At 31.6% G+C, this 12,427-nt stretch overlaps 2 protein-coding genes across 4 annotated transcripts in view; one reads left to right on the top strand and one right to left on the bottom strand.

Annotated features, from left to right (window-relative positions):
• LOC111508682 (uncharacterized) overlaps positions 1-7,893 on the top strand; it is a 50,559-nt gene extending 42,666 nt beyond the window's left edge. The window contains exons 1-2 of one of the 2 annotated variants that reach the window (XM_074171099.1): positions 70-221; positions 7,204-7,893. In XM_074171099.1, the coding sequence (XP_074027200.1) occupies positions 207-221; positions 7,204-7,725 (537 nt within the window). In that variant the 5' untranslated portion in view covers positions 70-206 and the 3' untranslated portion in view covers positions 7,726-7,893. Of the gene's footprint in view, positions 1-69; positions 222-7,203 lie in introns of those variants that run through there. The other variant, XM_074171100.1, reaches the window with a different exon arrangement.
• The window catches only part of LOC111510325 (E3 ubiquitin-protein ligase MIB1), a 262,969-nt gene that overhangs the window by 95,204 nt on the left and 155,338 nt on the right, over positions 1-12,427 (bottom strand). The window lies entirely within an intron of this gene.

Genomic DNA, 12,427 nt, shown 5'->3' with positions numbered 1-12,427 from the left:
ATTCCTACTCGATCTATTGATGCACTTCCACCGCATTATAGTTTTGTGAATAACAGACGCACCGTCTAGTCACTCCGTTGTAAACTGATTCCACCTTTCACTAGATTAGATCCGTTCATATGCACCTACCTATAAAAGACTAATAGTACCCAAGTTTCTTGATCACTTCCATTCTAGTGTCCTTGTGGATATATTCACATATCACAATGATTATATTAACCGTAAGTACTGCATTATTTTTTGATTCACAATCAGTAAAAATTCAACACAAACATTCTTTCTGATTATACAAGCCATTTTCAGAACGAATTGTTTGATTTTAACCTCCAGGATTGTACTATCTACAGTAATATTCATAATACATTAATTGAAAATGTACAGTAATATTCAGAAAACGTCGTTTCTTGAAGTTTATTTACTTCTAATCTTATGGTATCTATCCTGGTATTCCATATGAATCTCTCACAATACCATTCAATATTGAAAGTTTTGAATTACGCAGAAAACTTGCTGGAATAATTTTTCTGTATAAATTACTGAACAACAATCTAGATGCTATGGAGGTGTTCTCTTAAAAATTTCTGTGTGCTTCATTTTAGAACTAGAAGTACAAAAACTTTTTACAGCCGACTGGCTAGAACCAATTTGTACCTCAAGTCACCTATCTTTTGCGATAATTTTAATTCAATTTCAAATTTGTGTGATATCAATTTTGATTCCCTAGAACCCTAGAATATATTGTTGACACTACATCTCTGTATTTCATTGACAATTTTTTTAATTTTCTGGTAGTTTTTTTATTTTATTTTATCATATTATAATATTGTTATTCATTTTCTCAAATTGTAACTTTGTAATTATAAGGATCTATATTACTTTTTCAACATACTTAGTTAACCCTGGTATCAAAGGCTATTATTATTATATAATTTAGGTTCAAGTGAGCAGAGAAAAAATGAAATCTATGAATTATTATTGCCAAATTTTGTTGGATTGTTTAAATATTGGAAAAATTTCAGCACGAATAGAGATAGCAATAAATAATAATCTATAGTGCTTGCATTTTCAGTTCCGTCTGATGAAATCTTATTTGAAAAACAATCATTTTTCTTGAGATATTCAACAGCTCACAATCTGAAGATAATTGAAGTGTACTGTCAGAAAATCATTTCTGTTTCTGTACCGGAATCTTCCAGAAGGCTTCAGAAATCGAAGAGGCAGAAGTTTAACCTTCTAGCCTAATGATTCGAATGTTTGATAAGTCTGAAATTCATCTACAGGTTAACTGATAATTGTAAAGTATCCTGACCCGAAAAAAACGTGTATTTGTTCACTGAATAAGTAGAAAAATTCTATTGAATAGATAGTATTGTGCTCGAACTAATTTTCTATTTTAAATTTCTTTCACTTCCATAGTTTCGAAGACAAAGAATTTTGTTCATGATTGATTCGTTGTTTTCTGCTCCAAACAAATGGTAATGCAATTTGTGACAAGAGCTAGTAAACATTTTGCAACAAATGTAAGGTGTAGTATAGTTTGATATTCCATAATTTTGTTCTTCAATAATGAGTACCAACCATTCGAGGATCAAACTTTTATTGAAAAGTTATATAATCCATCTTTGACATTATTGAATTTTCAAAACACATTATTGAATTTTGAAAAAATATCCGCCTAGAATGATTCAATCACAATTCGGATCATAATATTTTAATACCTATTACTTGAATACTGGTTAACGACCAATGGAATTAATAATAGAGAAAAAGGAGTTGAAATGACTTTTTTGCTCAATGGGATGCATAGAAAAATTTTAAAACCATTTTAAAGTAATTGTTCAGTTTTTACTGAAAGAAAACTTAGACCAGCAGATTTATTCAATATACACATATCCGGATATCTGTGAATGAAGCGATAGTTCCTGAGATATTGAGGATTTTTTTGAAACCTCAATCGAATGAAAAGTCATTCCTGGATTTGCTCGAAATTTCCAGAAATTGGTCTTTCAATCATTCCATACTAATCGTGTAAATCCAGATGAAACTAGATGAATCCAGAGCTCGGATACTTTGTATCTGGGCTCTAGTTATTTTATCTTTCGAAATAATGTTTTTTTTTATTTCAAGGTCTTATAAAGAAACCTGAAAATTGTCATAGTTTTCCGAATCACTGAGTAGACCGAAAACGTTTCTCACACTACCTGGATTATTATTCATTATTCAATTATTATTGAATAACATCGTATTTCATCAATACTGAATCAAGTCTAAAGAAATGAACTTGAAATGTTCGTGGCATTAGCCAGTGGAGTAGTTGTTTTCTGATAGGCATCAGTCTATTCAACCTACTTTGTAGGTATATCCCAGACGGGCTTGAACATTCAAAGTTCATTTCTTTAGATTTGTTTACTGCCCGTCTTCAAGCATAGCCCACTGTCTAAAATAGGAAAATACTGAATCAAAGAAAGTTTAAAAATTCAAATTGTGAGATTTGGCCGCCTCTTGCTCATTCAACTGATCTTGTTTGCCAAATTCTTTTTCTGGAACATAATATTCAATTTTTCTTGTAGATAGATGCATCCATATATAGTACATTTCTTGAGATAACGTTTTGTTTGTCCTATGTAAGTTGTATCTTGTATATCACAACATATATTGTGATTTCAATGTAGTGACGGTTTCAAGTTTGGAAAATACTTTCTGGAAAGTGTTTTCATTTCTATTAGCTGTTTGTGCATTTTCGTCTTCAAGGATGTGAGATACTGTTTCGGACAAATGACTTATGTACGAGATTTTGAAAAATACTTTTTGAGTTTACTGCGATAATTTCTGTCGTTTTTGTTTCATGTTTGTTTATTTTGTTCTGAAGTTTGTCTGATGAATTATTAAGATTCAGATACTGTCCCTATATTTGGAGTTAGATATCCATAGAACTGAATAAATTTGGGACCAAATCAATTCATTTTTGGGAATCAATGGAATCAAATTGGAAATTTTGTTTCTCATGACAAGATCAAATACTTGTTTTGAAAATAAAAGAGGTAGCTTCTTCAAGAAAAAAATATTTTCCAAAAAAACAACCATCTGATGTTAACATACAATTTGTTTCTTGTATATTCTAGTTTTACTGGTATATTCTTCTTGGGTCACCAAAGAACTCAACAATAAAAAAAATGTTTCAAAAACCGAAAAAACATGGTAACTCGAAACCTAAGAATGATAATAATAATTATAATAATAATAATAACAATAATTTAGTTGCTCATAATATTCAGATGTATAACAGACAAGGGCCATGACGATATCGAAGTAGTTGAATACAGATAAAATCAAACTTTCGCATAAAATGATGTTGATGTTTCGACTGAAAAAATGTCTGTTCGAATAAAGTTTTTTTAACAATCCATAAGCTTTACGTAATAGTAAGTTGACATGTGGTTGAAAGCGTAATTTGTAGTCAATATTAAGTCCCAAACATTTAATTTCATCGCTGAATTCAACCTCTTGATTGTCGATCCTAATTTTGATACTATCTATGGCCTTCTGTCTGTCTTTAGAATTTCTGAATACAATACAAGATGATTTACCTGAAAAATATAAATTTGTATCGTCTGTGTAGGAGTGCATTTCAGATATTTCAAGTGCTTTGCCAAAGTCAAAAGTATAAGTCATAAAGAGTAACGGAGATAAAATGGATCCTTGGGGTGCTCTATGTGAGATTTGAATATGATCTATTTTTTTCCTTGAGTTTTTTATAAATCTCTTCTGATGTTCACAAATATAAGCAGTATATTCAAGGCAGTTCAAGTTAAATGTACTTCAAAGTTTTCTGTGTCTAAGTGTTGTTAGAATCCAATTTGTATTGAACCAAATTTCTCTTTGAAAAGCTTTGAGAATTAGTTCGAGGGGCTGGTTTGAAATCCATATACCATCAACTTCTTTCAAAATAGCAAACGACTATCGAGTGTTTTTATTTCATTTAGGATTTTTCTGTAAATTATCGTGCATAGGTAAGAGACAGTTTTTTGTAGTTTCAACCTTTGGTATTCTGGTTGTTTGACCAAACGAAGTACAGTTGTAAATAGCTTAGATTGTTGGAAGAGTATATCTGACGGAAATATGTAACTTTTATTATACATTATCTTTATCAGCCATTTTTGTGTCACTTCTAGGTTTTTAATATAATTATTAGTTGTCCCACCCCAAACAAGTATGCCATAGTTTACATGTGTTTGGGCTAGTATGTTCATTCGTGTCGAGTGGAATAATTTTTCTATAGTTTAAATTTTGTTATCAATGGTCTCAATTTTTTTGTTACGTTTTGATACATTCACTAGTCCGTTTTCAGCAATAGCTCAACGAAAGTTGCAATCGATTCACTTCACAGAAGAATTACCTGAATATGTACGAGTAATTGAACTTTCTATGCTTCGATCTAGTCCGTGCATTTCTTTTTCTGTGCTACGAGCAAAAATTCCCTTTCAAGTTCAATCAATCCGTTACTCTTCACGGAGCATGACGGTCGTGGGCATGATTTTAATTATTATGTTCATTCGTAGCTTTGTCCGTGCTGTGATTATCTTCATTAGTATATTGCATATATTCGGATTCCTCGTTTGCGAGTATATTCAAATTTCTCGAAGCACCTCGTTGGAGATTGTTTCGAAGAGAATCTGCATACATATGAGTAGTTCACATAAATTCATAGATATGATGGGCATATTATGAGGGGTTTCAAAGCAAAGGATATGTCTACTTTGTGGAAGATTCGTTTCTGTATTGATTAGTTTAAAAATTAATGCTTATTAGTTGAAGAATATTTACATGTGATTCAGTCCCATTTTCAGAGATATGAAAATCAATAAAACTCCTGATTATGATTCCGGTTTTATTCATATTCTTTGGGAAATATTTGGAAGCTTCGATGAGCTGAGATCAAGACAGATTTCGAATTAGAAATTCCAAGTGGAAAGTCGTAATTTGAGTTTGAAGTCAAAATTTGGGATTAAAGGCCACATTGCGAAGTTTAAAGTCGACATTTGGAGACTAAACTCGAAATTTTGAAATTGAAGTTAGAATTCAAAGTTTAAAGTCATAATTTCGAGTTTAAAGTCGAAATTTCGAGATTAAAATCAAAGTCTCACGTTTTAAGTCGTAATTTCGAGTTTAGAGTCGTAATTTTGAGTTTAAAGCAATATTTCGAAAAACAATATTTCGAAACTTCAATTTTGAGACTAAAGTCGTAATTTAAAGTTTGAAGTTGTTATTTTGAATTTAAAATCAAAATTTCGAGGTTGAAGTCTAAATTTTGAGATAAAAATCATAATTTGAAGTTTAAAGTCGATTTTTCGAGTATAAAGTCGATTTTTCGAGTTTAGTGTCGAGATTTCAGAACTGAAGTCGAAATTTTGAGATAAAAGTGGAAATTTACAGTTTAAAAATGTAATTTCGAGTTCAATGTCAAAATTTTAAGAACAAAGTCAAAATTTCAAGTTTGAAGTCGCAATTTTTGAGTTCAGAGTCGTAATTTCGAGTTAGGAGTAGTAATTTGGAGTTTGAAGTTGATATTTCAAAACTAAAGTCTAAATTTTGAGATAAAAATCGTAATTTGAAGTTAAAAGTCGATTTTTCGAGTATAAAGTCGATTTTTCGAGTTCAGTATCGAGATTTCGGAATTGGAGTCGAAATTTTGAGATAAAAGTGGTAAATTACAGTTTGAAGTCGTAATTACGACTTCAGTGTCGAAATTTCGAGAATAAAGTCGAAATTTCAAGTTTGATGTCGCAATTTTCGAGTTCAGAGTCGTAATTTCGAGTTAGAAGTTATAATTTGGAGTTTAAAGTTGATATTTCAAAACTCAAGTCCAAATATCGAGATAAAAGTCGTAATTTTAAGTTTAAAGTCGTAATTTTAAGTTTAAAGTCGAGACTTCGGAACTGAAGTTAAAATTTTGAGTTTAAAGTCCTAATTTCGAGTTCAAAGTCGAAATTTCAAGAATAAAGTTGAAGTTTCGAGTTTAAATTCCTTATTTCGAGTTCAGAGTCGTAATTTCGAGTTTCAAGTCGATATTACAAAACTAAAGTCGGAATTTTTCAGACTAAAGTGGTAATTTACGGTCCGAAGTCGAAAATGAAGTCGAATTTTTTAGATAAAAGTTGTAATTTAGAATTCAAAGCCGTAATTTCGAGTTTTAAGTCAAAATTTCAAGAATAAAGTCGAAGTTTCGAGTTTAAAAGTCCCAATTTCGAGTTCAAAGTTGATATTTTGAGATTGAATTTCGAAAGTAAAGTTGAAATTTTGAAATTGAAGTCGTAATTTATAGTTTTAAGTGGTAATTCCAAGTTCAAAATCGAAATTTCGAGAGTAAAGTCGACATGTCGAAACTGAAGTGAAAATTTTGAGTTTGAAGTCGTTATTTAGAGTTTGAAGTCGTGATTTCAAGTTTAAAGTCGAGATTTCAAAACTGAAGTCGAAATATTGAGATCAATGTCATAATTTGACGTTTGAAGTAATTTTGATTTTGAAGTCAAAAATTCAAAATTTGAGTAAAAATTTCGAGTTCAAGGTCGACATTCGAGGATGAGACTTGAAATTTTGGGATCAAAATTGAAATTTTGAGATAAAAGTCGTAATTTAGAGTTCAAAGTCGTAATTTCGAGGTCAAAATCGAAATTCAAGTGTAAAGTAGAATTTTCAAGTTGAAAGTGGTATTTTTGATTTTAAAGACGGCATTTTGAGATTAAAGTCGTAATTCAGAATTTACTGTGGAAATTTCGAGAATTAAGTTTCGGGTTTAAAGTACTAACTTTGAGTTCAAAGTCGAAATTAGCAGATCAAAGCCGAAATTTGGTAAAATATATGGCACTTCTGCGCTTCTATAGTTTTGAAAAAATGGTTCATACAAAAGTTGATATTTCTCACAACTCTTGTATCCAACTTTTTTCAGTGTAATGTCTGGTTTCACTAAAAATCATAAAAAAAACATTTTCAACTCCTAATATTCATCCTTCGTACCTTGAATCGACTTAAATTTATTTTTCATGTAAAAAATACAACATTTTCGTGTTCTCTAATGATTTTCACGCCATCATTCAAATTTTCTCTTCCTTGCGTTCCTAACACGTATTTGCCCCGTTCTGAAAACACTTCACCTGGTTTCATCTATCATTTCTGTATATGTGTATATGTTTTTTCCTTTTGCAGATCGCAACATCTCTCTTCGCCCTCATTTCAACGACTTCCGCTGGTTACACAGAACACGACTTCCAATCAGGAAATATTGAAGGTTTCGGCCACGGAGTACATTCATCAGTCGAGCACAAGTACGACCACGGACCGGAAGTAGTCCAGCAAACGAAACCGTACGCGATACCGGTTGTGAAAAAAGTGGGGGTCCCAGAACCGCACCCAGTAAAATTTCCCGTACCGCAGGTCATCAAGGTCGGCGTACCATCCCCATATGCGGTACACGTGAACGTACCGGAACCAGTGGCGGTGCCGATTTACAAACTGGTACCGGAAGAGATCGAAAAGAAGATACCCATCCACGTCAACAAACTGGTACCGGTGTACGTCAAAAAACCGTACACGGTCGTACTGGAGAAGCACTACCCTGTGTACGTTGACAAGCCTTACCCCGTTCATGTGCCTATTTTCAAGCATGTGTACTACAAGAAAGTCCACAAGTCTTATAGCGGTTTCGACAAACATGATGAACATCATTAGAACGAAAAAAAAGTTGAAAATCTCATGTTTTATATCTGTGTATCGATTTCTGACTGAAAACTTTTTATGTAAGAATGTGTGTTACGCCTGCTTTTTTGTTATTGTTGTTGTTGTTGTTTCTTATATTTGTTATATTTTTGTTAATAAAGCACCCCATTGAAAATCGTCTGATTTTTTTATTTAATTGTAGGTAGCAGTAGTAGTAGTAGCAGTTTATTAATCACTAAATTACATGTATTTATAAAAGCATACGATAGAAAAAAATTGGCGATTAATATAGATATAAGGAAAGGTTTGTTAAATCGAGTCTTATTATTGAATTTTTATCTGAGGAAACATAGGTATTGATGATTTACTTAAGTTTTTGGAAAACTTGTCGGCGAAACATCAATATCGAAATTATTTCCTTTGAAGATGGTCAAGATATACTGTATTTTGAGTTACTCGGGCAAAACATTTTAGTGCTTATATTTATAAATAGTATTAATAATGTCGATATTATCTTTTCCTAAAAAGTAGTGAATAATATTCTCAATATACTACAAAAAAGACAAATTGAATATGAAATCTAAAAGTATAAAATCTCTAAACGTGTACATAATGTAAAACATATAAAAGGTAAAAATTCAAATGTGTAAACGTACAAAAATATGAATATTACAATATAAAATACAAACTCGTCTTAAATTAAAAGTATTCAAAATGCTAGGTAGGGATGAAAAATATATATGGAAAGTTAATACATTAATTCAGTAGAATTTGTTTATAATAATGTTATATTTTCATTTTTGAGCCATTTGATTGGTACTGCTGATTATACTGCGTATGCAGACGATTTTTCATTGTTTTTGCCCTCTACGAATAATGAATAGCTATGAACGAAATGTATTGGAGCAATTCATGCAGTTTCATCTTTTTTCAATAGTAGAAACCTAATTTTCAACATTCAAAAAACTCAGATGTTAAGATTTCACTGTCGCCAAAGAAATATTGATGATTTTGAAGTCAAAATTGGTGAAATCACAATGCAGAATACACATGCAGAGGTTAGGTTTTTGGGAGTATCTCTGGATGAACATCTCTCTTGGAAATTCCATTGCCAACAATTATTTTCCAAACTGAATTCTTTAAAATATCTCTTTATCAATAAATTGATGGATGTAGCCGTTACTACGTGGTAGGAGATCACAATGAAAAGAGAAATCAAAATTTCTATGTTTTTTACCACTTTTATTTGTAACTAACGTTACTGCAGTTTCGTCCTATATGGACATTCTCAAACTGTTCTCACATGTTAATCAAAACAATGGCAAAACTACATGAATTGAACTTCGAATTGCTCCCACATCCACCGTATTGTCCAGATTTGGCTCCCAGCGACTACTGACTGTTCGCAGACCTCCAAATAATGCTCGCTGGTAAAAAATTTCGTTCGAATGAAGAGGTTATTGCTGAAACTGATGCCTATTTCGAGCAAAAGATAAATCGTTCAAAAAAAGTGGTACTGAAATGTTAGAACCGCGCTGCAATGATTGTGTAGATCTCGATAGGGATTACATTGATGAATGAAGCCAATTTTGAACAAAAAAACAACGCGTTTTCTTTCTTAGGTCCGGGACTTTCCAGCCCATGTGTTCCAGTTTCATTACAACAAAATGTTTGAATTCAAAATAATTTTGGTTCATACATGCCGATGGTAGAGTAAGGATTTCTCAATGAATTGAAGGGTTTTCGTGATTTTCAAGTATAGCATTTTATCTATGAATAAGTACGACTCTTCTGAAGGGACGCTTGGATATTAATTTGTGACATTGCACAAAACAAATTTGGAATTACCTGGAAGTTGAACATTGGGGGTTCGAAGAGGAATTTACATTCAACCTATTTTTTCATTTTTTACATAGAATAGATAGATAGATAGACATTTACTTTATTGTCCAAGAAAATACAATTTTATTGACAAAAAATCTGGTATGTAAAGCACTTCAAAGAATCAAAGGAAAGAAACAATTCAAAAACACAAATACCCAGAAACACAATTTGGGCAAAACTAAGTTCACATATCTGATAGATGAAATATAACAATAAAAAATAAAATTTAACAAAGTTGCAAAATTGCAAAAAAAAAATTAACCAATTTGTAACTAATCAGTTGCTAATTAGTAGCCAAAACAACGATTTTGTTGCTCGTGCCGATCACTAGAAATCGCAAATAATGCTATGGTGATATCAAGGTAGCAAGGTAACTCAATAAATTATATACTTTCCCTTCGATCTTTACAGAATATTTAGTTGCTATTTGGTTGCTAACCATGGATATAGCGAAAAATTTTCAAATAATTTATTTTTTATGATCTTGCTATCTTGAAACTGTTTTGTCCTGGAATGAAAGATGTTCTTAATTTATTGCTCACCAAAAGTAAACTTGAATATACCTTGAGTAACAGCAACAAAATAGTTGAAACCGATCGGCCAATTTAAAATGTTTTTTTCCACGTTGTTGCTACCTTGGAACTGGTTTTACTCAGAATAAAAAGTGTTTCAAATTTGTTTGCTCACCAGGAGTATACTCAAATACACCTTGAGTATCAGCAAAAAATATTTGAAACCGACCGGCCGATTTCAATTTTTTTTTTCAGTTTCCTCATTTTTGCTACCTTGAAACTGCTTTTCATTGAAATGAAAAGTATTTTAAATTTATTGCTCTTCAGGAGGGTACTAAAATACACCTTGAGTATCAGAAACAAAATAGTTGAAACCGATCGGCCGATTATTATTATTTTTTTTTGTAATTACCCTCGTTCTTACTATCCAGTTTCACCAGTTTCACTATCCAGTTTAACCAGTTTCAAGATAACAAGAACGAGGAAAATAAAAAAAAAATTAAAATCGACCGATCGGTTTCAACTATTTTGTTGCTGATACTCAAGGTGTATTTGAGTATACTCCTGGTGAGCAACAAATTTGAAACACTTTTTATTCTTAGGAAAACCAGTTTTAAGATAGCAAGAACGTGAAAATTAAAAAAAAAATAGAAAATCGGCCGATCGGTTTCAACTATTTTGTTGGTGTTACTTAAGGTGTATTCAAGTTTACTCTTGGTGAGCAACAAATTTAGATCATCTTTAGTTCCAGGAAAAAACAGTTTCAAGATAGCAAGATCATAAAAAATTTAAAACAAAATATTTAAAAATTTTTCGCTATATCCAAGGTTTAGCAACTAAATAGCAACTAAATATTCTGTAAAGATCAAAGGGAAAGTATACAATTTATTGAGTTACCTTGCTAACTTGATATTACGATAGCATTATTTGCGATTTCCAACACTGAATGAAAAAGTTGTTGACTGCAAAATATCCAGAAAGCAACACCATATCTCAGGTGGGACTCAATCGGGGAATGATATACAATTATTGTTGTGGATGAACTCAGTTCATTTGAAACTATTCGAAGTGTATAACATCCTGATGCCAATTCTTTATTCAAAGCTGAAATATGTTGATCAAATTTCAATTTGTTATCCATGAAGTTTACCAGGAATTTGGATTGGTTTTTATTCTCAAGAATATGTCCATTCAAATACAAATTGTTAATATTACAGCTGAAGGTGAGTAGGTTTGTTTTTTTAATATTAAAGCACAAGTATCTTGCGTCCCACCATTTTTTCACAACTTTTAAATCCCTAGGGATAGTTTATTTCATATTAGAAGTATTTTTTCCATGCCAAAGGAGCGTGGTGTCGTCCGCAAAGATGGTAAAAATTCCTTTAATTGAGAGAGGAACAAGGTCATTTACAAAAATAAGGAAAAAATTGGATCCAGTACTGATCCTTGTGTAACGCCCCATGAGATATCCTTAGTGTGTAATAGTTTTTCGTTTGATCTTAGTAACTGTTTTTTATCACTTAAGTAATAGGTTTATATCGAACAGAAATCTTTGATGTATTTTCATTTCATTAAGATATATTCGAATAAATATTAATCATTTTCAGAAACTAGCAGTACAGTAGCATCTTGAAAATGCATTCATATATGAAATTTTCATCTACCTTAAGTAAAAATATATCCAATTCCGAATATCAGTTACGTAATGTGTAATCATTATCCATTTCCCGCCATTCACTTGTCAAATTATAAAGTTCGCATTCCTTCACCAGCAATGTCGGAAGAGCTACAATTTCCACTTTTCAGCGAACTTCCATAATATCTTCAATAGAAGGAAAGGCATCTGACAGCGGTATCCAACCAAAGTGATGCGGAACATTGGTGGGTCGGTGTTTGCGAGGATTGTGTCTAACATTCCGGAAGCAGGAAAAGTAAACTTTCATAACTGTATATAGGGATGACAGTTACCAACTCCATTTCGATATCATCAAATTGCAGGAAACGAAATTATTAGAAATAGGTTCACATATTTCCTTTAACATCTATATGAACATTGGTGAAAGTGTTTTTTACTTATTTCCAAAAAAATATGTGAGAGGGTTTCATTTGTAGATGAAAAAATTAATATAGAATAGAATACAATTCACTAATGCATAAATGAGCTTAGAGCAAGCTATTAGACAAGTCAAATTTTACAAAAATAACAGTTCAACTTGAACAGAACAGACATGACAATACCAGTACATCAAATGACATATAATGTAAAAAGTACAATGAAATATTGAGAATAGTCAAAGTATTTTTCGATATCATAGGGC

The sequence above is a fragment of the Leptinotarsa decemlineata genome, unplaced genomic scaffold (genome assembly GCF_025532065.1).
Source record: "Leptinotarsa decemlineata unplaced genomic scaffold, Ldec_3_MD MMD2_tig00000008_RagTag_RagTag, whole genome shotgun sequence".
NCBI classification, from domain to species: domain Eukaryota; kingdom Metazoa; phylum Arthropoda; class Insecta; order Coleoptera; family Chrysomelidae; genus Leptinotarsa; species Leptinotarsa decemlineata.
The sequence above is the reverse complement of the archived record's forward strand: the minus strand, read 5'-3'. Positions and strand labels throughout refer to the sequence as shown.